Source organism: Borostomias antarcticus, assembly GCF_949987555.1.
Source record: "Borostomias antarcticus genome assembly, chromosome: 7".
NCBI classification, from domain to species: Eukaryota; Metazoa; Chordata; class Actinopteri; order Stomiiformes; family Stomiidae; genus Borostomias; species Borostomias antarcticus.
The window spans coordinates 25,379,575-25,403,438 of NC_140240.1; the positions used below are offsets into that span (position 1 = coordinate 25,379,575).

General features: G+C 46.8%; 3 protein-coding genes across 3 annotated transcripts; 2 read left to right on the top strand and 1 right to left on the bottom strand.

The window, feature by feature from the left end:
* Positions 1-1,392: 1,392 nt before the first annotated feature.
* akt3b (v-akt murine thymoma viral oncogene homolog 3b) lies at positions 1,393-8,384 on the top strand (the record flags this gene model as incomplete). Its single annotated transcript, XM_084440715.1, has 13 exons — positions 1,393-1,438; positions 2,291-2,416; positions 2,827-2,938; positions 3,409-3,553; positions 3,879-4,010; positions 4,793-4,858; positions 5,198-5,266; positions 5,641-5,763; positions 5,915-6,043; positions 6,293-6,507; positions 7,091-7,178; positions 7,617-7,719; positions 8,244-8,384. 13 exons carry the CDS (start codon positions 1,393-1,395, stop codon positions 8,327-8,329), a joined length of 1,440 nt encoding a protein of 479 aa, XP_084296841.1. The 3' UTR covers positions 8,330-8,384.
* A 1,575-nt stretch (positions 8,385-9,959) lies between these two features.
* On the bottom strand, positions 9,960-18,704 carry pus10 (pseudouridine synthase 10). Its single transcript, XM_084440524.1, has 18 exons — positions 18,605-18,704; positions 17,958-18,150; positions 17,531-17,773; positions 17,230-17,316; positions 14,931-14,965; positions 14,711-14,831; positions 14,484-14,545; positions 14,320-14,365; positions 14,147-14,211; positions 13,939-14,024; positions 13,528-13,653; positions 13,189-13,245; positions 12,978-13,054; positions 12,739-12,794; positions 12,396-12,513; positions 12,025-12,167; positions 11,463-11,562; positions 9,960-11,098 (listed from the first exon to the last, which is right to left on the bottom strand). The coding sequence occupies exons 2-18, from the start codon at positions 18,081-18,083 to the stop codon at positions 11,060-11,062; spliced, it is 1,587 nt and encodes a 528-aa protein (XP_084296650.1). The 5' UTR covers positions 18,084-18,150; positions 18,605-18,704; the 3' UTR covers positions 9,960-11,059.
* A 290-nt stretch (positions 18,705-18,994) lies between these two features.
* cct4 (chaperonin containing TCP1, subunit 4 (delta)) lies at positions 18,995-23,685 on the top strand. The gene is made up of 13 exons (XM_084441518.1): positions 18,995-19,264; positions 19,793-19,845; positions 19,930-20,019; positions 20,206-20,314; positions 20,615-20,879; positions 21,170-21,302; positions 21,578-21,717; positions 22,013-22,109; positions 22,217-22,327; positions 22,459-22,589; positions 22,774-23,008; positions 23,203-23,316; positions 23,522-23,685. Exons 1-13 carry the CDS (start codon positions 19,156-19,158, stop codon positions 23,534-23,536), a joined length of 1,602 nt encoding a protein of 533 aa, XP_084297644.1. The 5' UTR covers positions 18,995-19,155; the 3' UTR covers positions 23,537-23,685.
* The last annotated feature ends 179 nt before the right edge of the window (positions 23,686-23,864 follow it).

The following is a 23,864-nucleotide window of genomic DNA, read 5'->3' on the forward strand; positions in this document are numbered from 1 at the left end:
CGTCTGCCTGTGTGTGTCAGCCATTGTTTTTGTTGTCATTGGATGGCTCTCATTTGTTAGTCCATCCTAGTGCATCCCTAACATGCTATGTGAGGTGGACGTTAGATGTGGGCGCTTCAACATTATCGTTACTGTCTCAAGGCCTGAGCTGATCATGTGATGTTTCGTCGTATTTCACCAAGACAGAGGGCAATTATTTTGGTGACTGTGGGCCTTTGGGTCTGTATCATCATGTAAGATGAAACGGGTACATCACCAGCGGTGATCTTAAGCTGCAATCATCAGTGGTCCATGATGTACGTCGCCATGATATCATCATTAGTCATACGGCAGATAGACATTTTGGGTGAGACTGATGATGACTGGCAAAATGCTTTTTATATAGATCATTGGGATTTCAAGTATTTGTCAGAGACCAATTGGTACTTTCTAGACCTTGTCCGAGCACGCAGAGTTCTTCTAGACTAGAGGACCAAGCTCAAAATCAGCCCAGCTGTGCTCGGTGCTAGTAGGCATCTGTTGCTCTGACCTGGCCTCATAGGTGGTTACGCCCACCCTGAGATGACCTACACTAATCCGTCATCGGTGATGGAGAGGCAACCCGACGGCTGTATTGATATACGTTTTACGAACGTCTGGAAATGGCACGGCATCTGCAGTTTTAAGCACTCCACACACACACACACAGAGGAAAGGGGACAAGTCGGCTGGTGGGCAGGGAGGGACAGGACGGGAAGCGTGTTCTGGGTCTTAACAATGACTCCGGTTCTCACGTAAGTGTTTGTGAGGAATGAGGGAGGGAGGGAGTGGAGAACGATCCGTGGACCTATTTTTTTTCTCTCTCTCTCTCTCTTCTCTCTCCCCCGTTTCCTTCCAGGCTGAGTCACCGCTGGAGTGCCTGAAAAGAGGAGAGAGAGAGTGAGAGAGGAAAAGAGAGGTAGAGAGAGAGAGTAAGCGAGAGGGAGAGAGACCGAAGGTGTGTCGAGTTTAGGGAGAGAGTGAGAGGGGAGCTCAGGGAGGAAGAGGGGACAAAAAAGAAGCAGAGAAAGAAAGTCTAGTAAGTCGGAGAGAGGGAAAGAGAGAGTGAGTGCGGGTGACAGGGAGGGAGGGTGGGAGAGAGAGGGAGTGGGAGAGCGCGGCAGACGAGAGAGACACACACACACACACACACACACACACAGAGCACCAGGGTCAGACGGAGACAGCCAGACACAGAGGAGAGGCGAGTGGGCGTGTGCCTTTCAAGACGCGATTGAGGGACTGCAAGGTCGGGACAGCTGACCCACAATCCCCCACCCCACCCACACTCCCCCTCCTCCTCCCCACCCCCCTTCCCCCGCCACCCCCCACCCAGGGTCACAACGCTGGGCCGAGTGACGAGGCGGAGCCACCATGAGCGATCAGAATGTGGTGAAGGAAGGCTGGGTCCAGAAGCGAGGTGAGTCCGTACCGTGGCGGCGCAACGATGTCGATATGGCAGGTGTGGCTAAGTGTTTCCAACGGCTGAATACGCGCTCTCGGTGTGGGCATGTAGCAGTTGCATGCGTTGACCTTAGGGAGAGTGTGTGTGTGTGTGTGTCTGCGTGTGTGTATGTGCGTGTGTGTATGCGTATGTGCATGCGCGTGTGATAGCATGCATGCTGATGTCCATGTTTTGTGTGTGTGTGTGTGTTCGCATGAGGTGCATATGCTTCCGTGTGATATTGCATGGAGTTTGTGTGTGTTTGTTTGTCCTGTACAGTATATTGCCACAAGGAAGTTTCTCGAGTGGCACCCTGAGCACACAGGAGGATGACTTAACTCAGTTCCTTCCTCTCACACTCCCAGAAGTCACTGAATTGTTTCGAGCACCTTCTGCGTGCCCTCTTACACAGAAGGAGTCGGAGGCTGCAGAAACACAACCAGACTGCTCTCAGTAGCTATCAGTGTTGGTCCAAATGGCTTCCAACTTCCATCTTGCGTTTTGATTGTATAACCCTAGATTATATTATACAGAATAATGTGATTGGGCCTAGTTCTCGTTACAGCATATATCAGATAATGGCAGTTCAAATGGCCATAGTGATCTACCACAGTGAATCATATTACATTAGACAAGGGAACCCATTCTTTGACAGTAATGTATGGAGATCTCTGTGGTTCTGCGAGCATAAGCAGCACCATGAAGCGTACAGGAACACCATACAGTTGAAGCATGCAGCTTTGTGAAGAGAAGCAGTTTGGGATTCATGAAGAAGCTGACAGAAGGAACTCCTCCCCCCTCCCCCTTCATCCAACTTCCTCCTTGCAGGAGAATACATAAAGAACTGGCGACCGCGCTACTTCCTGTTGAAGACGGACGGCTCTTTCATTGGCTACAAGGACAAACCGCAGGACGCCGACCTGGCTTATCCCCTCAACAACTTCTCTGTAGCAAGTAGGTCCTCCACAACCATCACCGGTCCATTAACCAATCAAATCAAACTTCAATTATATAGCGCATTTCATACACAGAGGCAACACAATGGCTTTTTGTGACTCGTGCCATTTACAATTTATGCTGGAATAGATTTTATGCTTGAATAGATTCACGGTTTTGGGCCACTTGTACAAGAGTTCAAATATCGAAAATGCTGGTTCTTTTTCTAATGTTATGGTGAACGGTTGTGTTCCCTAGGGACGAATGTTTGCTTTGTGCTGCTTCGTCAACGTCCATGATTTGAAGGGCATGCATAGATTCAGTCACTCCCTCCCTCCCTCCCTCCCTCCCTCCCTCCCTCTTCCAACTCGTTTGGTTCACACCTTTCTCTTTATTCTCTCTCTCTCTCTTTCTTATCCCTCTCTCAGAATGTCAGCTGATGAAGACGGAGAGGCCCAAGCCCAACACCTTCATCATCCGCTGTCTACAGTGGACCACGGTCATCGAGAGGACCTTCCACGTGGACACGCCCGACGAGAGGTGGGGCTCTCCGCCTATCAATTCAATTCAATAGCCTTCATTTATACTCGAAGGCCACTGACGTTTGCCCTCATTTTCAGTGACGACGAGTATCAGTCCACCTCTCAGTTCTACCGCACATGCCCTCTCACCAGGGTAGACAGAATTCTGCTCAAGGAACCAAAGTTACCCCATCCGACAAGCTGGATATAAAATGGCCCCCGTTGATTTATTCCAAGACTCAAGATCTGTTTATTGGCATGTATCTAGTTCACACACACTAGGAATTTGACTAAGGTTAAGACATACGCCGCTGTAGACGACATAGGACAGGGCGCAGAATAAGACCGGACATAAAGGGTCTCTTTGCGGTTCTCTCAGTCCGAAGGTCTGGCCTCATCATCCACCACAGTGGTGTGTGTGTGGTCTCTCGTCGTCCCGGGGTTGACGATGCTGTGATGAGTGATCTGCCGCGGGTTGGGTTCTTTCAGGGATGAGTGGGCGGAGGCCATCCAGATGGTGGCCGACTCCCTGGCCAAGCAGGAGGAGGAGGGCATCCTCTGCAGCCCGACGTCGCAGATCGAGAACGTCAACGAGGAGGAGATGGACACCTCCACCAGCCACCACAAACGGAAGGTGGGAGCTGAGGAGCAAACGGAAACCTAGAATAGATTTTTTTTTTTTCATTTTGTTTTAAGTTAAATGCTAAAAACGCATTAAAAAAAATTGTGCCGTTATTTTGCAGTTTATAAGCAATACTTTCATACTACTGGGTGAATTATTCATCAGACGAATAAGCAGTTGAGTGGGCATAGCAAAGCTACATATTTGAGAGTGACAAATTAAATAAATGTTGAGGTTTACAAATGCGCAAAGTTAGTTAATTCCGGAAGCCGCGGAGCCCAGGTGCCGTCTAAAGATGTCCGCCTCTAACCCGCCGCTCCCCCCTGCTGCTTTTCAGACAATGAATGACTTTGACTATCTGAAACTACTGGGGAAAGGCACTTTTGGGAAAGTCATTCTGGTGAAGGAGAAGGCGAGCGGAACCTATTACGCCATGAAGATCCTGAAGAAGGAGGTGATCATTGCGAAGGTACCTTTCAGCTCATTGATTTGATAGATAAAAAATAAAATAAAAACATTAGTGTCATGAACCTTTAGGGGTGCCCAGCCCACACACTCAAAATAAAATCTGAATAAAACACGAGTTTAGCCCTAGTAAAGACATTTCATCCACATCGTGCAACAACTAAAGTAACATATAAAGCAGCCCCACGTAGAATCCATACATACAAATAGAAACACTTGAACGTAAAGCACCCCTTTTCCTCCTATCCCATAGCGTGACACTCAGACTGAATTGCCATTTAGATGCACTTCAACCAGTTGATTCATTTCCAGAGTCATTTCCGACCGAGAAATGACTCTGGACGAGCACAGAACCCCAGACCCTGAATTCTCAAATTAAAGTGGGCGTGCGGTTCAGGGGCTGGAGTCAGGCTACCTATCCAAAGCTTTAATGAGGAATGGTGAGAATTTGAATGTCTCGTTTCTAAACAGAAATTCAAGTCTGTCCTCATCACTCCACTAGAACAGTTCAGGGTGGAATATTCTGTTTTACGAGGCATGCCTCAAATAACGAGGACAGTGTAACACAAAACGGACCTCGTTCTCCACCTCCCCAAGACTACGCATCAGCCAAAGTCTTTCTTCCTCAGGTGTAATGTTGAATCGCCTAGTCGTAATTACCAGGGGAAGAGTGCCTGATTGTGACAGAAGTTCCCTTTTAAACGTTTGTTTGTCTTGTTTGTCTTAAACCTTTTCTCTCTCTCTTTTCTCAACTTTCCCCTCTCTTCCATTCCCTCGTTTCTGCAGGATGAAGTTGCTCACACACTCACAGAAAGCAGAGTATTAAAAAACACCCGGCATCCATTCCTAACTGTGAGTAACTGTTCTCCACTCCACACCATCTATCCTCACATACGGTTGTCCGTTTAAATGAAGGGTATTAGCTCTGGCATAGGCTTTTAGTGAATTCACTGTCCTGAGACACTCTAAAAGGAGTGTCCATCAGCAAACCAAGGTTTACATGGCCAAAAAAAACTACAATTCCCATTCCCCTCTTACAACAGGTGAAGTCAGTTGAATGTTTCCTCTGATGGAATAAAGACTTGGGACTATCAGCGGCATTCTTCAGCAGCATTAAAGATGCCTAGGTAGTTGAGAGAGCCGTTGAGGGAATGTAACAAGCTCAAAGAGTTTTTCTCTCTTGCTGTTCAGTCTCTCAAGTACTCCTTCCAGACTAAAGACCGGTTGTGCTTCGTCATGGAATACGTCAACGGAGGAGAGGTAAGAACCAGAAGTGGTGTCTCATTTACACCAGGTAGAGAAGAAACATGAAGAATTGTGCTTTTATCTTTTGTTGGGCTGAATTCCTTTGATAAATCGCATGTCTCACGCTCAACGGCGAACGACATAGTTCCTTTCTTGGAAAGTGTTTGGTGGATTTAACAAGGTTCCCCATGCACCAGAGTTGTGCGCATTACATGTTTTTTGTATCATACACGAACACGACTGATCCATATTTCTGCATGCCAACGTGTGCCTGTAACTGTACATATCAGTACTTCATCTGTGCTCTGTGTCTGTATGTGGACATAATGTGTCAGGACTTTGTCAGTACTGTGTTTTCAAGCGTCTTAAATTTGCTTTCTTCCCGCCAGCTGTTTTTCCATTTGTCAAGAGAGCGAGTCTTCTCCGAGGATCGCACCCGTTTCTATGGCGCCGAGATCGTCTCGGCGCTAGACTACTTACACTCTGCCAAGATCGTGTACCGCGATCTGAAGGTAAACTGATTGATGGACGACGGCAGCAACCGCATGTCTGCCAAAGATCTGTTTCATGGCAGTATAACGCAGACTCCATTTTACATGAGTCTATACCGAGTTTGTCTTTTGCATTAGTGCTGTGATCTAAAGAAACCTTTCCGTCCGGCAGCTGGAGAATCTCATGTTGGACAAAGACGGACACATCAAGATCACTGACTTTGGCCTCTGCAAAGAGGGCATCACTGACGCCGCCACCATGAAGACCTTCTGTGGCACGCCCGAGTACCTGGCTCCTGAGGTCAGGGCTCACACACACACACACACACACACCACCGCAATACCCATAGTTCCATGTGTGACACAAGTTAATGATTGGCTATCGGATCCTCCCCAATACGCAACACAGGGAAACAGTAACCAGCATGACATTTTTACAGCGTGAAATGTTTTCCTTGTTTGATGTCCAGCTTATCCCCCTTCACTTTACCTCTTCCTCTGCCCGGTGGTCTTTGGCGTTTGCTGTCCTGACCATGCCCCCCCCCCACAGGTGCTGGAAGACAACGACTACGGCCGAGCGGTGGACTGGTGGGGCCTGGGTGTGGTCATGTACGAGATGATGTGCGGCCGGCTGCCCTTCTACAACCAGGACCACGAGAAGCTGTTTGAGCTCATCCTCATGGAGGAGATTAAGTTCCCACGCACCCTCTCCTCCGACGCCAAGTCCCTGCTGTCCGGACTGCTCATCAAGGACCCCAATAAACGGTACATGGACGCGCACACACACAACCATGTGCAAAGACACATGCAAAGCATATGAACATATTAGGCTTTGGGGGATCATTTCACGAAGCAAGAGTGAGTGAGTCAGCAAGAAAATATTCTGGAACGGCTCCACATCTCCCAGTCCGTAAAGAAAGACAAACTTGGACGGAAACAAGACGTTGAGTTATTGATCCAGTAAGTTACGATCCTAATAAAGCCCTCAATTCTCTCGCACTCGCAACGAATTCACAGCGAATGACGAGAACTTTTCTATGCTTCAGTCAGCATGGTGTACACATCCACCGTCCTCCACCTCCCTGAGATACAAACTAGGTTTTCCTCTAGCTCTCTCGGCGGGCCAGGTTTTTCAACTGAAGCACCTGGCAAAAAAAACAAAAAACACGCTGGAGATGTGAGCGCATAGCGAGCAGCGCGGAGGAAACAGACTGTTCACCCGGGGGGAGTTATTTTGGGATCAAGAACAATATTCGCGATGTGGCTGGGGTGTCAGTGAACGCCGGCGCGTTCTTTGTTGTTATTGTTGTTTGTTGTTTGACGTTCAACCGCGTTCTCCTCCCGACAGGCTGGGCGGCGGCCCCGACGACGCCAAGGAGATCATGCGTCACAGCTTCTTCGCCGCCGTCGACTGGCAAGACGTCTACGACAAGAAGGTGAGTCAGGCCGGCTTGGATGTTTTCCGCAACTCGTCTTACCCCCCCAGCTGCCGTATCCATCCCCGTTACCTGATCTCAAGCCCTACAGGTACTTTTTTCCGAAAGGTTTTTAAGCACTAAGATTATCCGCAATCCGTCGTTCACAGTGGCGCTTATTAAGATGATCGTGTGGGACAGGAAAAGTACCCTTTGTGAAAATGTTCCAGGTTGATAAAGTTTGGGAGTAGATGAATGAATGAACAGCAGAAGTTAGATCGTGTCTCTAACCAAACCGGCTCTAACCCCCCCCCCCCCCCCCCCCAACACCTCTCTCAACAAATTGCTGAGCATTCTGACGATTCCGACCAATGGCGTTTTCCTGTCATATCTGACACACACACGTGTACTGTACGTATTTCAATGTATGACAGCTGTCCCCCCCCCTGTCACCCACAGCTGACCCCGCCCTTCATGCCCCAGGTCTCCTCGGAGACGGACACGCGTTACTTTGACGAGGAGTTCACGGCGCAGACCATCACCATCACCCCCCCGGAAAAATGTGAGCGCGTCTCCTTCGCCTCAGCCAGGCGGTTTTTTACCTGCTGTGGTTTTCTGGCCTACGTGATGGGACTGAATGCACATTAGCCAGGTGTACACATATGAGGCTTGCTGAAATGTGAGAACAGGACAAGGGCTGCTGTTGCAGCGTCAACTGTATGGGCCATGTATGGTCTGTATGGGCCATGTATGGTCTGTATGGGCCATGTATGGTCTGTATGGGCCATGTATGGTTGTCTTTAAACAGACATTTTTCATTCATGAGGGCGCCCTCATGGTAATGTAATTTTATTTCTGTAGCACCATTCATACAAATCAATGTAGCACATAGTGCTTTACATAAAGAGATGGATAAAAACAAATGCATTCATGCAGATTGTTTATTGTTGTTTAATTGGGCTCACGATCTACAGCTATCCATAACATATAATGTATTTAGTGTTAAGGTATGTGGTCATTTTCCTGACTTTACATCCCAATACTCACCTGCGCTTCCCCTCCCCTCTCCTCTCTCTCTCTCCACAGTCGACGAGGACGGGATGGACTCCGCCGACAGCGAGCGGAGGCCTCATTTCCCACAATTCTCCTACTCGGCCAGTGGGCGGGAGTGACATCGCCAGCCGAGTCAGACAGCCAGCCAGCCAGCCAGCCAGTATCGTCGCCCCATTCGTGGCCATTCGAGGAAAACACGTAGCCATTTTAGGAAAAGTCTCCCCTCTTTTTCTCCTTCTCTGTATCCAGGTGCAGACAGGGAGAAGTCTTTCTAGGGACTTTAAAAGGGGTTTTGCACAGTGGGATAGACTCAAACCGGTCTCCCCACACAAAAAAAGTCCTACATTTTCAACGCTATTTACTGCAGAAGGCAATGTTTTTGTTATTTATTTTTCTCAGTCAGTATTAGGTTATCGACCTGTTGCGTTCTTTTGTCCTTTTTTTTGTATTTAACTACTTTTTTTTTTGCACTTGGTTTGGAAGAGCCGTTCTAGGGAACAAAAAACCAAAAATGTTGCCTTACACGTGCAGATGTTTCCTATCACACAGACAGGGTGTTCTGGGAAGGGGGGGGAGGGGCGGGCGTTCTTAGTCGAGAATAAGTGCATGGCTCGTGGTTCACTCAAACCGATTCCTGGTTCACTCAAACCGATTCCTGGTTCACTCAAAACAATTCCTATTCTTTCACATACAGTACAATGCCATGGTAGCGCACATCCCCCCAAACCCATGGTAATAAGAATCACTGTCTGCAGAGGAAAACATAAACAAACAAAAAACTTAAACTAACCAAGAAAGGGACAGGCTAGGCGGTTTCATTCCCTTCATTGTTGCCGTGTTTCCAGACCCCTCCCCAGTCTTTTTCCTTCTTTCTTTCTACACAGAAACACTATAAACTGCCAGATACTGCACGGTTCTCTCAGGCTACACAGAGCACAACCACGTTCAACTCAGCTACCGGTTCAGCTTTATACGCCCATCAGGGAAACAAAGCTACTATAGTATTTACACAGGCCTTTCGCATCATTTCCACAGTCATCCCATTAATTGTTTTTTTTTTCCTCATAGCTGTAGAAACAGTGGTATGGATGTTTACAGAAGGAACGTGGCTTATGTAGGTCAAGTCAACTTTATGCTGTCGCACACACACATACACAATTTCATGCATACACACTTACACACCACTAACATCAGAGTTCCGAGCTCCACAGAAAGGAGTTGACAGACTATAAATCAGTATCTGTTGATATATATATATATATCTATATAATATAAGTCGCCCCATCAGTTTCTCAACTGATGTTATTGCGGATGGCATCAATAATCACTAATCATGTGACCACAGATCATGTGAAACTGAGCCATGAAACACATGTATGAAGACTGTGAGAATGGGGGGAAAAAAACATGGAGAGCAGAGTCCCTCCCCTCCAACTTTTCATGATGTAAATATGCAATGCCTTTTTTTTTTGTGGCATCTTGACCAGACATGAACATTTTGGTGTGACTGTACTTCAAGCTTGCTGACGAGCATCCTGACCGATTAAGACTCCAAACTGCATTATTATATTATAAAGAAAATAAACAAACGACTACGTCAAGACTGGACCATCCGCTTGTGGTCGACGACGTCGGCCCCGACACGTCTGTCCAGAGGATTCCGCGGAGACAAACCCCCTTTTTTCGGCTTGGTGGTCAAACGGACTGATTACATCCCCATCTGAGCTTGTGTGAGAGGACTCATATGAATATAGTGTGGAGTATGCACTGTACTGCCCCCCCCCCCCCCCCCCCAACCCTGTCGAAAGGAGGACCATGGTCTATTTTGCAGTGATGGTTACATCAGGTTCTTACCATACTCCATACACCCCTCCCCCCCCTCCTTTTTTGTATCATAGTACTCTGTTTTATTTATATGTTTGTGTCATTATAGGCAGTGTTACCCAGTCTACTGTTCAGTCATGAAGGCACCTCTTGGAGGTCGCTGAGGGATATTGTTGGATGCATTATCTACAGTCTGGTTTTTATCCTTTTTGGGGGGGTTTTCCGATCATTTTGCTTGTTTGTTTTCTTACCAAAACATTAGGGCAAGAACCCAATAGTGGACTTGCATTGCCGTGGTAGTATTTATTTTGAATTAAATTAAAAGAATACATTTCAGGGTTTTCGTGTGATGAATCTTGTCATTTTCCTTATTCAACATTTCAAATACCTAGAAGCATACACGTTTGGAGATCCTGTCCAGATTGCTGAAATAGAATTAGAACATTCAGACAAGTTGCCATTTCCCTTCAAACAAAAAGGCAGCATTACTCGCTGGCATACCCCATCATTCTGTAAACATATGGGATTTATTTATTTTAAGAACAAAATCATTGTCACCTGCAACAGGGCGTGTTATCTTTCATATTTGGAAAGATAATGTGGTCTACATTCCACAACACATACTAAGCATACTGTACCAATACCGGTATGCCCTATACACTGTTACTTGCAGAAGTAATATTTACATGCTATCAAAGAGTACTGTATCAAACTTAATATTTAAGTTGTTCTGCGACTAGATCTGCAAATCTTCACAAATGACGCACAAGGTCTTTGCTTCGTCCATCGATGGTAACACTAGTCTGCTATCCTCCCATGTCACTTAACTAATTTTCAGCTACAGCACATGGACCTGCCAAAAATATCTAGCTCATAGGCAGGTGCTGCACACTCACTGATCTCACCGTATGCTGGATTGACCTACGGGACAAAACTAATCAAACCAACCCATCCTCGTTACATGGATACTGTCATCGGTACAAGAAGTAATCCCAGCATCTCCAGCAGTATCAGCAAGTCTGGGTTCATTCTGGTATGGCTGGTGGCCAGTCCACATCCACTGACTGAGGAGAGGAAAAAAAACAGCATATCTGAATCGGTATGATTTACTGACCCTTCCTAATATTTGGCTGACTTTTATTTTGAAGGAAACTCCCATTTTCAAGAGCTCAGCTCCTAGTGGTCCAGTGTGCTGATGAGTTACAGTAAGATAATGTTTTCACCGCCACCGTCGACCTGAAGTGATTTCAACAACAAGTGACTGCTGATGGCACTTAGTGAAGGCTTTACTGACGACTGGGATGTACAGTCAGTTCACTTACTCTCCACAAACGTACCTGTTGTAAGTTGCTGGTTGGATATTGGAAGCGTCTACTAAATGACTAAAACGCAAGATTGATTTTGATAGGAATATTTCCAATAACCCACCTCGACATCCAACTCAAGGATATCCGTTTCCGTTCTCAACAGCTCACACAGGTTCGGTTTGGTACGACCAAAGTCGCCATGAACAAACTCCTTTATGTAGCTGCGAAGGATTTGTTAAGGAGCATTAAGTTGACATTCTTCATAACTATATTCACAAAAGCAGACATGATTTTAATTACGCGGAGACGGCTGTGGCTCAGGAGGTAGAGCGGGTCGTCTAATGACCGCAGGGTCAGTGGTTCGATGCCCGCCTCCTCCTGTCCACATGTCCAAGTGTCCGTGGGCAAAGACCCTGAACCCCAAATTGCTCCTAGTGAGCAGGCCTGCGCCTTGCATGGCAGCTTGCCACCATTAGTGTGTGAATGGGTGAATGAGAGGCCATTGTAAAGCGCTTTGTCCGTTAAGGTAGAAAGGCGCTATATAAGTGCAGTCCATTTATATAAGTGCAGTCTGCATAATTTAATACAGATGCTTTTGTAGAACGTTTAGTGCCAGGCGAGAAGGCTTTCAATGTGTGTGTGTGTGTGTGTGTGTGTGCGTGCATGCGTGCCTTAAAGGATACGTTCCAGCTTGCGTCTTCAGCATTAGGTGGAAGTGATGCGGGTCCAGGAAGCGGGTGCTCATGGTGTGTACGAGGCGCTCTCTGACGGCCAGCGGTCTGCGATGCAGCACCCTCAGCGGGGTCTTCTGGGCGATCTTTAACTCCTGAAAGAGCGACAAATAAGTGATTGTTCGTTAACAAAAGAAACAAAGTATTGTATTGTTCAAGAATTGTAAAAAGGGATAATGATTAAGTGCTACCTCTACAGATTATTAAAAAGTGGAATTTACCTATTTTTACCTGAATTGACCCATCTTTCAAAATCATAACTTTCAAATCATGACATTTTCAAACGCTTGGCATTACGTATGACCATAATAATGTGCACTGACTTTGATGTTGTCAATGAAGGCGATGTCCTCTTTCTCTATGGCTTTCTGGCTCCAGATCAGGGCGGTGTAAGACTTGGTCTTCTCCTCCTCACCTTCCTTCATATGTCCCATGGCATCTCTGCAGGGTCACACACACACACACACACACACACACACACACACACACACACACACACACACACACACACTCGTAAACGATCTGTTAATTTAATTCACGCGAGGATACATAAAACACCTTCTGTTCCAGACATAAGGGTGGCCATTTAAAGCACCGGCAGGGCCGCGCCAGCGGTCGTTCTGTCTTCCATCTTGGGAAGTACAGCAGATCTTTACTCACGCTCACCTGGTCACAATCTGGAGATCTCGGACTCGGATTTTGTCTGACGATTCGTTAATGGTCTAGGGGCAAAAAGAGAAGTCTGTGTTCTAGTCAAGTGTTGTATGAGTAATGTGTCAATCTGTGCCTCCATCTCGGTGTCTACACCAGTGTGTGTGTGTGTGTGTGTGTGTTTGTGTGTGTGTGTGTGTGTGTGTGTGTGTGTGTGTGTGTGTGTGTGTGTGTGTGTGTGCGTGCCACAGTACCTCCTGCAGCTGCCGCACCTCTGCCTTACTGAACATGGCCTTGTGCGGATTCAGCAGCTCCAACGCAAACGGGCGACCTGCGGTGACAGGAAACACAAAACCCTCCATGACACCTCACACCGCTCGGCCGAAGGGGACCAGGGTGCGTGTGTGTGTGCGTGTATGTGAGGGTGAGGGTGGGAGGCTCAGAACCGCCAAGCTCTTGCCTCACCATTTCCAAGAGTGCGCACATCCACGTCCTCTCTCCCCGACGAGGAGAAGTTAAACCCTGAGGAGACGAGCACAGAGAAACCAGAAAGAGGCCTTCGCCTTCGATGCCAGATTTGTCACCTGTGTAATATTGTTCAAAGAAACAAACACTGCGACGTACACGAACGTCACACCGCGCCAGAGGGCCTGAGGCACATACGGCGCAGTATAGACATTCTGATCACAAATGATGTTCTTATACGGCCGGTTAACCCGAATTCCCTGGCCACCTCGGAGCCGAGGCGCAACATATGTGTTTATACTAGGGGATATACTGTATGGCGTCTTGCTGCTCGTTTACCGTCCGCCCTGAAGGAGGAGAGGAGAGACGTGGCGATCAGCTCCTCTACGGACGACTCCATCCTCCTCTCCCCGTCAATCATCCAGGGGGTCTGGGGCAGGGTACGGGAGAACTTGTTGTATCTTCCTGTGAAAAGACAAAACATAATAATTTGTCTGGATATGATGCACATTCAGAAAGTGAATTGATTTCATCAAAATAACAAACATGCTTGCAGCCCGTAAGGGATGCCATCCATCTGTGTGTGCATAGTAAACAAGTACTTTTAACGAAAGCCTGTGTATTCAACCTAATCTGAAGTCAAATTCACTTCCTAGGTTGAAATAAGACTAAATCAACTTGATGCAAAATCAACTTGATGCATTCTTGGGTTAAAATGCTTATCGTAATCGTAAGGCTTAGGAACCTTACCTGCCACAAAAACAGACATGTGAAGACATTGGACGTCCTGGGCAATGCATTTACTAGCTGGCCTTGTGGGAGGGCAGGGGAACATTCTAGAAGAAAAAGATATTCCAGCCACATATTCAATACCAGGGCAGCTTTTGATCCAGTGGGAAAGAGACCATTTAGATATATGGAAAGGAATATGAAGAGAAAGCACAATGCCACTACTCACTTTAGAAACTTGTCATCTGAAATTTTCTCCAGGGCTTTGACCACTGCCATTCTAGTGAAGATTGACTGTGGTGAGAATACAATTAGTAAATTGGCAAATTGGTATTTTTAACAAATGACGATCAATAAGATATCAGACGATTTAGATCCAATTCTAGTTGATTGTTGACAGACCTGTTTGTTCTTGTCAGGTTTGAAGCAGTCAGAGCAGGTGCTAGCCCTGAGCAAAGAAATTAGGATGGAATGCAGAAATTAAAAGCTTTTTTCCATTTAAACATTCCTTAAGGATGATTGAGGAACTGTATGTCGACTTAAGCACGCCACAAAAAATAACTTACAGGAAATGGCAGTCCCCATCTGTCTCTGGGTGAGAGAAACCCACGCCGATCTCAAACGGAATCTGAGAGGAGGTCGACAATTGAAAACATTAGGATGAAACCCCAATGGCATCTCTCCCGCAAAGACGTAGCATGTAAACGATAAAAGATTCGATCTTCAAACTCGACGACCTCTGTGTTCATAGTTTGGCTGGCTACAGTACTACCAGGTCGTAGAGGTCGCTCACCTTGACTCCCCCGAGTTTGCCCTCCAAACCCAGCTCCTTGGACACCAGGCCCTGCATGATCCACTTGAAGGCCTCCTTCACCTGGATGACGTCATCCTTGTTGAGGCACATGGTCTTCTCCCTGGGAGGTCGTTACATTATATGACCAACTTGATGTATCCTCATGTGATTTATATGACCTACCTGAGAGACATATGGCCATGATGAATGAGTGCCTTACCTCACTTCTTTCTTCACATGCAGCCAACATGAGTGCTGTGTGGAGATATTGCCGAAACATTAGTTAACATGAGAGATCAAGATTATCATCAGTTTAAATGAAGTCATAGATATACAGATGGGTGACAAATTAAATTGGGACATTTTAGTAGATTGTATTGTATATTGTACAGTACTGTATCTACAAGCGACTCTAACATCAGTAGCCATGTAACTAGAGTGGACAGGTTCGTAGGGTGGTGCGATGAGCATCACCTACAAATTAACATCAATAAGACTGAGGAGATTGTGGTAGATTCCAGGTCAGCTGGGGACCATAGTAGGATCACCATACATGGCCAGGAGATAAAGCAGGTCACATCCTACAGATATCTAGGGGTCCACATTGACAATGACTTCAACTGGCACACACACGTCAGATGTCTGTGTAAAAATCCATCAGCGTCTTCACTTTCTTCGTAGGCTCAGAATCTTTGGTGTCTGTAAAAATATGTTGATTTTCTATAGAGCAACTATTAAGTCTATCTTACGCTATGGTATTACCAGCTGGTTCAGGACCCTGACTGTTAAATACAAATCTCAGATCATGAGTTTAGTTAAAACAGCTGGAAAGATCATGGGAATGTCCATCCCCCTATCACCCCAAAGAATCTTTGAAGAGTCCACAATTCAGCAGGCAAAGAAGATTCTGTCAGACCCAGCCCATGTGTTGAACTCTGAGTATGAGTTACTGAAGTCTGGTAAGAGGTATAGGGTTCCTTTATGTAGGCTGAACAAGTATAGGTTTTCATTTATTCGCGTTTCGATTGATCTATTGAACAAGCGCTCATCTGAGGATGGACAGAATAGGAGGCGCTGAACTAATGTGACTAAACTAATGTGATGCGGCAAATTCTTCATAGGTGCAAACCTTGGCTAAAATAAATCGGATTCGGATTTGATTCCGATTTGAGAGGAAAAACCCGAATAAATGAGTGGAGAAACATAACCTATGAAGATGCTTCCATACAGGTGTACTGCAGGATACAATTACGTAATTATCATCCCATCATGCTCTGTGGCATGTCTATTAATGCTGAGCAGGCCCAGCTGACCTCGATTTTGGATCAAGATGACAAGAGGAAATGTTTTCCAAAGGTTCATTATTGGGGCACGGAGCTTCAATCACAAAGACTGCTCAACTAGCTAGTGTTTCAAAAGGAACAGTGACTAAAGGGACGTCTAAATTTAGATATATGGGAAGGACAACAGTAATAAGGGTTGGAAATTGTGTCCAAAAGCGCATTGGATGACCGTGACACTCGTGCATTAGTGGGATATGTGAGGGGAAACAGAAGAGCAACTCTTCCTCTGCCGACTGAGAATGTCAATTCCGGGGCATGATCAGATCAGCGAGAGCAGTCTGTGGATAACTGCGCAGAGAGGAATATTATAAAGGCTAATGCATATTTGAGAGTTCAGTGGTGCAAAAACCATAGGCACTGGTCTACAGAGGTGTGGGAAAAGGTGATATGGTCAGATGAGTCATCCTTCACAGTATTTTGGACGAGTGGGCAAGTGCAACCAAGTGAACGGTACAGGCCTGAATGCTTGACCCCTACAGCGAGGGGGTCTGCTGGCTCTGTTATGCTGTGGGGGGCATTTTCCTGGCTTGGTTTGGGTCCACTTGTTCCCTTAGAGGGAAGGTTCAATGCAAATCAATACAAAGTTATTCTGAGTGATCACCTTTATCCTATGATGAAACATTTCTATCCTGACGAATGACCTGTCATCCTTCCAGGGTGACAATGCCCCCATCCACAGGGTGCGAGGGGTCTCTGAATGGTTTGATGAGTATGGAAATGATGTGAGTCATATGCTATGGCCTTCGCAGTCACCACATTTCAACCCAATTGAACACCTATGTTAGATTTTAGTGTTAGACAGCGCTCTCCACCACCATCATCAAAACACCAAATGAGGGAATATTTTTGGGAAGATTGGTGCCCCCTCCATTCAGTGTAGTTCCAAAGGCTTGTAGAATCTATGCCAAGGCGCAGTGAGCACCCCATTTCCTTTAATTTGTCACCCGTCTATGTAAATGTAAGGGATGCTACATGAGACACTACCCAAGCTCGTGACAAATAATTATTAGCAACGGCACCATCTAGTGGTAAAATAAAACACAACAGTGCATTTGCTCTTAGGCAGCACCACGGCTTGTAGTTCCAATGCAAAATAAGGTCATCAGACTATTGTGCTGCAAATGGACTCAACAGGCCTTTAGTCACCTGAAATACGTCACTTCAGCAAACACTGACCTCTCTGACAAGCAGCTGAGCTGGAAGTGAGAGGGACAGCACCCATGTGTCAAACTGGTAGTCTTCTGCCTTCACGACCTCTGCTACCTGTAAATGATAGAATACAACTAATAACTCCCCCATTACAGAGTTAGTATGGTCCAACACCCTCCACAAATGGCTGATATTCAAGGAATGAGCACTGCTGGTGGCACTTGTTCTTATTGAAGGCTTTACTCATGATGACTGGGATGTACAGTCGGTCCACCTACTCAACTTTGGATAAAAGCTGGCAAAGGACTAAGATGTAAATGGAACACACCTTTGTGGCGTAGGCTTTGTCACAGAACTCCTGTAGAACTCCCAGACACACCACACACACTCCGGAGTCCTCCGTTACCACAGGAACCATGGTGGCGTCACCTTCCGACTGGACGTGGGTATCTGTGGTGTCCAGCCTGGTTTTCTTACTGGGCGGGGCGTCGGTGTGCTCTGGCACTGCTGCATCTTGGGACAGGTTGCTTTCTGCATCACTGATGAAATTGTGAAGTTCCTTGACTATATCCTGAGCAAGATAAGTAAACATGAAGCATTAACATGGAATTTACATTACTGTACTGCTGACGATGTGACAATGTCTTGGACTCAAATCAATTTACAGTTCCAAGACATAAACTCAAATAATCATATAACTTGGATTTGATTTGAATCTTTGTGCGTTTAGGTGCGCATGCAGTTGACAAGCCAACCTCATAAGACTTTCGGTAGGCTGAGTGAGCTGCTACGCAGCAGAACCTGAGGACACAACGAGCACAGCAACCAGCAGCCAGGAGCTTCTTCACGATGGGCCTGTCTTTCTCCTTCAGGGGCAGCATGGTGGCTGTGTACAGAGAGATGAGAGAGAGGAGGGAGAGAGAGAGAGAGACCGAAGATGTGTCGAGGCTAAGGAGAGAGTGAGAGGAGAGCAAAAAAGAAGCCGAGACAGAAAGTCTAGTAAGTCGAGAGTAAGTAACAGAGAGGAATGTGGACATGGTATAATGTCGTTCATCATGGATGGACTGGTTGTATGCAATCATATTTACTGAAGCTCACGGTAACGTTAGCTATAGGATGCAAAGTTGGGAATTACGTGGCAGATGCAAACAAAAAAACATCTAAGCACGCAGGCACATCTGAGATGCTCTAGAATTGCTCACTTTATAGACTGCATAGCTTTCTAGCACAAAGCAGGTGCCCGGCACTAGAACCTAGCAAGCCTAGGGTTATCAATGAGCCTGTGGCTGTGCGCAAGTAGCTACATCTCGAAACATTACTAACTTGAACTGGATGGAGGCCGGGGCTAATAACAAATAAGCAGTGAGCTCAAAGTAACGAACAAAAAAAAAGTCAAACGTACCTACTACTGGAAGTTATGGATAGATAAATGAAGTTGCAAAAACGGACTATACAGAGCGAAAGCACAACTGAATTTTCAGTATGTCTGGAAACAGGACATATTTGAGATTTCAACTGCAGTAGACCAAATTAATCGAAATAGATATATTATGTGGTGACAATGCAAAAAAATACTTGTTTAGATAGTCAACATGGGCATTTTTGACTCTCTACAATTTGACTATTCTGATACAGTTACATGTATTAATTTAGTATGAATGAAATAGGGCTACATTTTGAATCGACGTGTTATGCGATCTACTTCACTGTCTTTCCCCGCATGCAAACCGCATGGCAATTTTTGGGCATCTAAGTACGTCATATTCAAGCGCCCGCAAGAGGGTCCTTTTGCAACAAGAGTCGCAACCGGTGGCTCTGGAAGGTTCTAGTCGGAACTGGAGATAAATCCGAATCTGAACCCATCTGAGCCCAGGCAGTATTATTTCAAGTTTGGGATACATCTGTCCCCTTCAGAAGCCTTTTGGCAACAATCTTTGAAGAATATAAGTAACGATGCCTGAATTAATGAGAGCCATCGGTGGTGGGAAAAACAAAGGAGGGATGTATGTGGACCGCGACAAGCCGGCCCAGATTCGGTACAGTAATATCTCTGCAGGAAAAGGTAAACATTACTAAAGTATTTAAAATGCACTGTCGGGTTAATAACAATGTCCCATACGCGTGTGTTTGTGGCCGTTGTCATAGCGCAAGGGTGCGGCTTTCGGTACTAGCGTTAGCTGCCCGATAATGGACAGGGTACCGTTAGCTAGATTGGTTACATGCTGAGCATCATGTACTATGACTTAACAAAATTGTATACAAGCTAGCTAGCATCAAGCTAAGTACATTGTTATGCTATGCGTGCAACTCGAATAATCTGGTAGTTACAATTTGATAGCTAGACGATGTTTGGTTAACTAGTCATTGGCATACTGAGCTTCATTCAGCAATTTATCAGATGTTACGTTGGGATCTCAACGGGTATGAAGAAGGAATCATGGGTCATCATTCGTTATGATGGGTAGTACAGGCCAGGGTAGTTTAGGTAGAGATCACCGTTTTTCTACAACAATGTCCCTGAAAAGGCAAACTGGTGTTAGATGGGCGGGTCCCTTTTGCGGGAGTAGTGATGAGCTCTTTTGTTTGATAGCTGTCGCTGATGCCATCAGGACCAGCCTCGGACCCAAGGGCATGGACAAAATGGTAAGATGACATGCATTGACTTCTACCTTCTACTCATACTTAATCATCTATTTGTCTCTAAACTTGAATTGATTGATGTTACAGATTCAGGATGGCAAGGGTGATGTGACCATCACCAATGACGGGGCCACCATCCTGAAACAGATGCAGGTGCTCCACCCCGCAGCCAAAATGGTACGTTCCAAAAGAAGGGATGCTCACTTTCCACAGATAGGTGGACCTCTGAGATGCCATTCATATCATCACCACCAAAACGAAGACGGTGGCATGACACCTTTTTTGATTGCAGTGTGGCATTGTTTCACTGTGAGGAAGTGGTTTACCGGTAGGAAACTGTGACCCTGTGTGTGTGTGTTTCAGCTGGTGGAGCTGTCCAAAGCCCAGGACATCGAGGCGGGTGACGGCACCACTTCTGTGGTAGTGATCGCTGGTGCCCTGCTGGATGCCTGCTCCAAACTGCTTCAGAAGGGTATGACGGTGTGCCTTTCAAATGTTCTGCATTCTCAACATAGTATGGTTGACCCTTTAATCATCAGTTCAATACATCACTCTGTTTGAACTGAAGATTCCATCAAATTATGATGACTCGGGTCTGGTAAAACGACGCTACTGCTCTGAGACTATGCGAACATAGCTTTGATGTTAATTTACTGTGCAATTATTTATTCGTTAACCCCCCCCCCCCCCCAAGGGATTCCTAATGTTTCTTCCAGTATCCTACCCATCTCAACACACAGCATGATGAATGACCCTCTCTGTGTGCACCCAGGCATCCACCCCACCACCATCTCCGAGTCCTTCCAGAAGGCGGTGGACAAGGGCGTGGAGGTGCTGACGGCCATGAGCACGCCGGTGCTGCTGAGCGACCGCGACACCCTGCTCAACAGCGCCACCACCTCGCTGTGCTCCAAAGTGGTGTCCCAGTACTCCAGCCTGCTGGCGCCCATGAGCGTGGACGCCGTCATGAGGGTCATCGACCCGGCCACCGCCACCAGCGTGGACCTGCACGACATCCACATTGTCAAGAAGCTCGGGTGAGGTGTTGGGTTAACTGGGCTAGGTGGTTGGGTTAACTGGGCTAGGTGGTTGGGTTAACTGGGCTAGGTGGTTGGGTTAACTGGGCTAGGTGGTTGGGTTAACTGGGCTAGGTATATACCTGAGTTTCTGAATTCTAATTACGACTTCACAACTGGTAAATACAGTATTACTGGAATACAGCATTACCAACTTAGATCTTGGTAAAAGGTATAGGAGCATATTCTCTGCTCTGTGTCCACTACTCTTGTCTGACTCTGTTCCAATCCTGTGTCCCGTGCCTGTGCAGCGGCACCATTGACGACTGTGAGCTGGTGGACGGGCTGGTGCTGACCCAGAGGGCGGTCAACTCCGGCGTCTCCCGCGTGGAGAAGGCCAAGATCGGCCTCATCCAGTTCTGCCTGTCCCCTCCCAAAACTGACGTAAGTCCACCAGGCAAACACTGAAAAAATCACCCATTGTCGGACGTGTTCTCTGGCATGAGAATGGATAGTAAAGACATTTTTGGTCGTACACTGCATGTTGAACCTGATATGTAGAATCTCCCGTTATCGTTACTAATCTTTTTTTTTTTTTTTCATTCATTTTTCCATTTCATCATATGACCTCCTTTTTATATTCTGAGTGGAATTATCTGCACTCGTACCGGATAAACCAATAAACGGCTGTGTTGTTTGTTTTCCCGTGGCGTTCCCAGATGGACAACCAGATCGTGGTGTCCGACTACGCCCAGATGGACCGCGTGCTGCGCGAGGAGCGCGCCTACATCCTCAACCTGATCAAACAGATTAAGAAGGCGGGCTGCAACGTGCTGCTCATCCAGAAGTCCATCCTCAGGTACCACCGCTGGAATCTCCATCATTCTCACTGAGGCTGTTAAGTGTTCTGAACACGCATCCGCTCCACCCACTTTATTCTACACCCTAACACCGCCACTACTCCTTCTCTAACACACCTGTTTCATTCTGAGCCTCACACTACACAGAGGTGTATTGTTGTTCTCCTAAATGGAATGTGCATATTTGAATAGTAAAACCCAACTGAAATTGGCATTATTTTCTGCAGAGATTAGTGAAATGTAAGTGATCCAGGAAGCGGTTGATGAAAGTGCTCCTACTTGTCCTCTTTCCAGAGATGCGCTGAGCGATCTGGCCCTCCACTTCCTCAACAAGATGAAGATCATGGTTGTCAAGGACATCGAGAGGGAGGACATTGAGTTCATCTGCAAGGTAAATTAACAGACGTATTGAAATGTTTTCTCATAATGAACCGTTAATACCCAAACGGTACCCGTTGAATCTGAACTGACCATGCCCATACCCGCTGCCCCTTACAGACCATTGGGACCAAGCCCGTCGCCCACATCGACCAGTTCACCCCCGAGATGCTGGGCTCAGCCGAGCTGGCGGAGGAAGTCAGCCTGGACGGCTCTGGCAAGCTGATCAAGGTACGGCGACGCTCGCCCGACTCGTCCGGAACAATCATCAACTCGGAAGAGAAACTTTAAACAGCCGCCGTTCGTTTTCTCGGGTTAGAGATGTTTGCCGACGTGAACGCCTCTCCTCTGATTGGCTGCAGATCACAGGCTGCTCCAGCCCGGGGAAGACGGTGAGCATCGTGGTGCGCGGCTCCAACAAGCTGGTGATCGAGGAGGCGGAGCGCTCCCTGCACGACGCCCTCTGCGTCATCCGCTGCCTGGTCAAGAAGAGGTACGCAGAAGAAGACTTCTCCTCGCGGTTTATTCCACCGGGCGATTATTATTTCACCGGTTTCATACAATGGAATGAAAATAGGCGTCGCCACAGCTCTTTGTTCGACACACAGTTTGTAGATTAAGTGCTTTTAACTGAGATGAATGTTGTAGTAACCCCGCCTCCCTTCCTCTCCCCCCAGGTATCTGATAGCCGGGGGCGGCGCCCCGGAGATCGAGCTGGCCCTGCGGCTGGCCGAGTACTCCCGTACCCTGGCCGGCATGGAGGCGTACTGCGTGCGCGCCTACGCCGACGCCCTGGAGGTCATCCCCTCCACGCTGGCCGAGAACGCCGGCCTCAACCCCATCTCCACGGTGACGGAGCTCCGCAACAGGCACGCCCAGGGCGAGAAGACGGCCGGCATCAACGTCCGCAAGGTTAGAAAGAGCGAGGGGGGCGACTTTTAATTTGTTTATTTCACTTCCCAAATGAGTTCCACTTATTTTACCAATTCAATAAAAAATATGCGCCTCCTTATGTTTATAATATATTGAACAGCTTATGACATTTTTCAATTGCTAATCTTACGTCTCCTTTTTTTGTCCTCCCCCTCCTCCCATCCCCCTCTCAGGGCGGAATCTCCAACATCCTAGAGGAGCTGGTGGTCCAGCCTCTGCTGGTGTCCACCAGTGCCCTGACCTTCGCCACGGAGACCGTCCGCAGCATCCTCAAGATCGACGACGTGGTAAGAGACTGAGCTCCTCAGCTCGGCTGGTGTCCAGAGACACAATCATTGTTTGAGTGAATAAAGAGCACTTTTCACTGAAGAAACATTGGCTCCTTGGCGAGAAACTGTTTTGACTACATTCATTATTAAAACTAATAAGGGCCGACTTTGAGGTCCCCTTGCTATGTTTACTGACGTTGTTTTATTTTGCCTTTTCCTGTAGGTGAACACCCGATAAGGAGCTTTATTGATGTAGCAAACCCTTTGTTACCACGCCCGCTTGTGCCACAAGGGATCACAGGACTCGGCTTGCTAAGATCTGTCTGTCCAGATGTCCTCTGTAGTTGTTACGTTGCGTAATTTAATAAAATGCTCTTTTTTTTGACACTCCAGCTTTTGCCTGTGTGATTTACTCTTTGCCTGTGTGATTTACTCTTTGCCTGTGTGATTGTACTACTTCCTACAGTTCATCCCAAATTTAGAATTACCATTCACCACTTCAGATGAGGGTCATTCATCTTTAAATCTCAGCCTAGTCTTGACACTTGACACATCGGCGTGGTGTT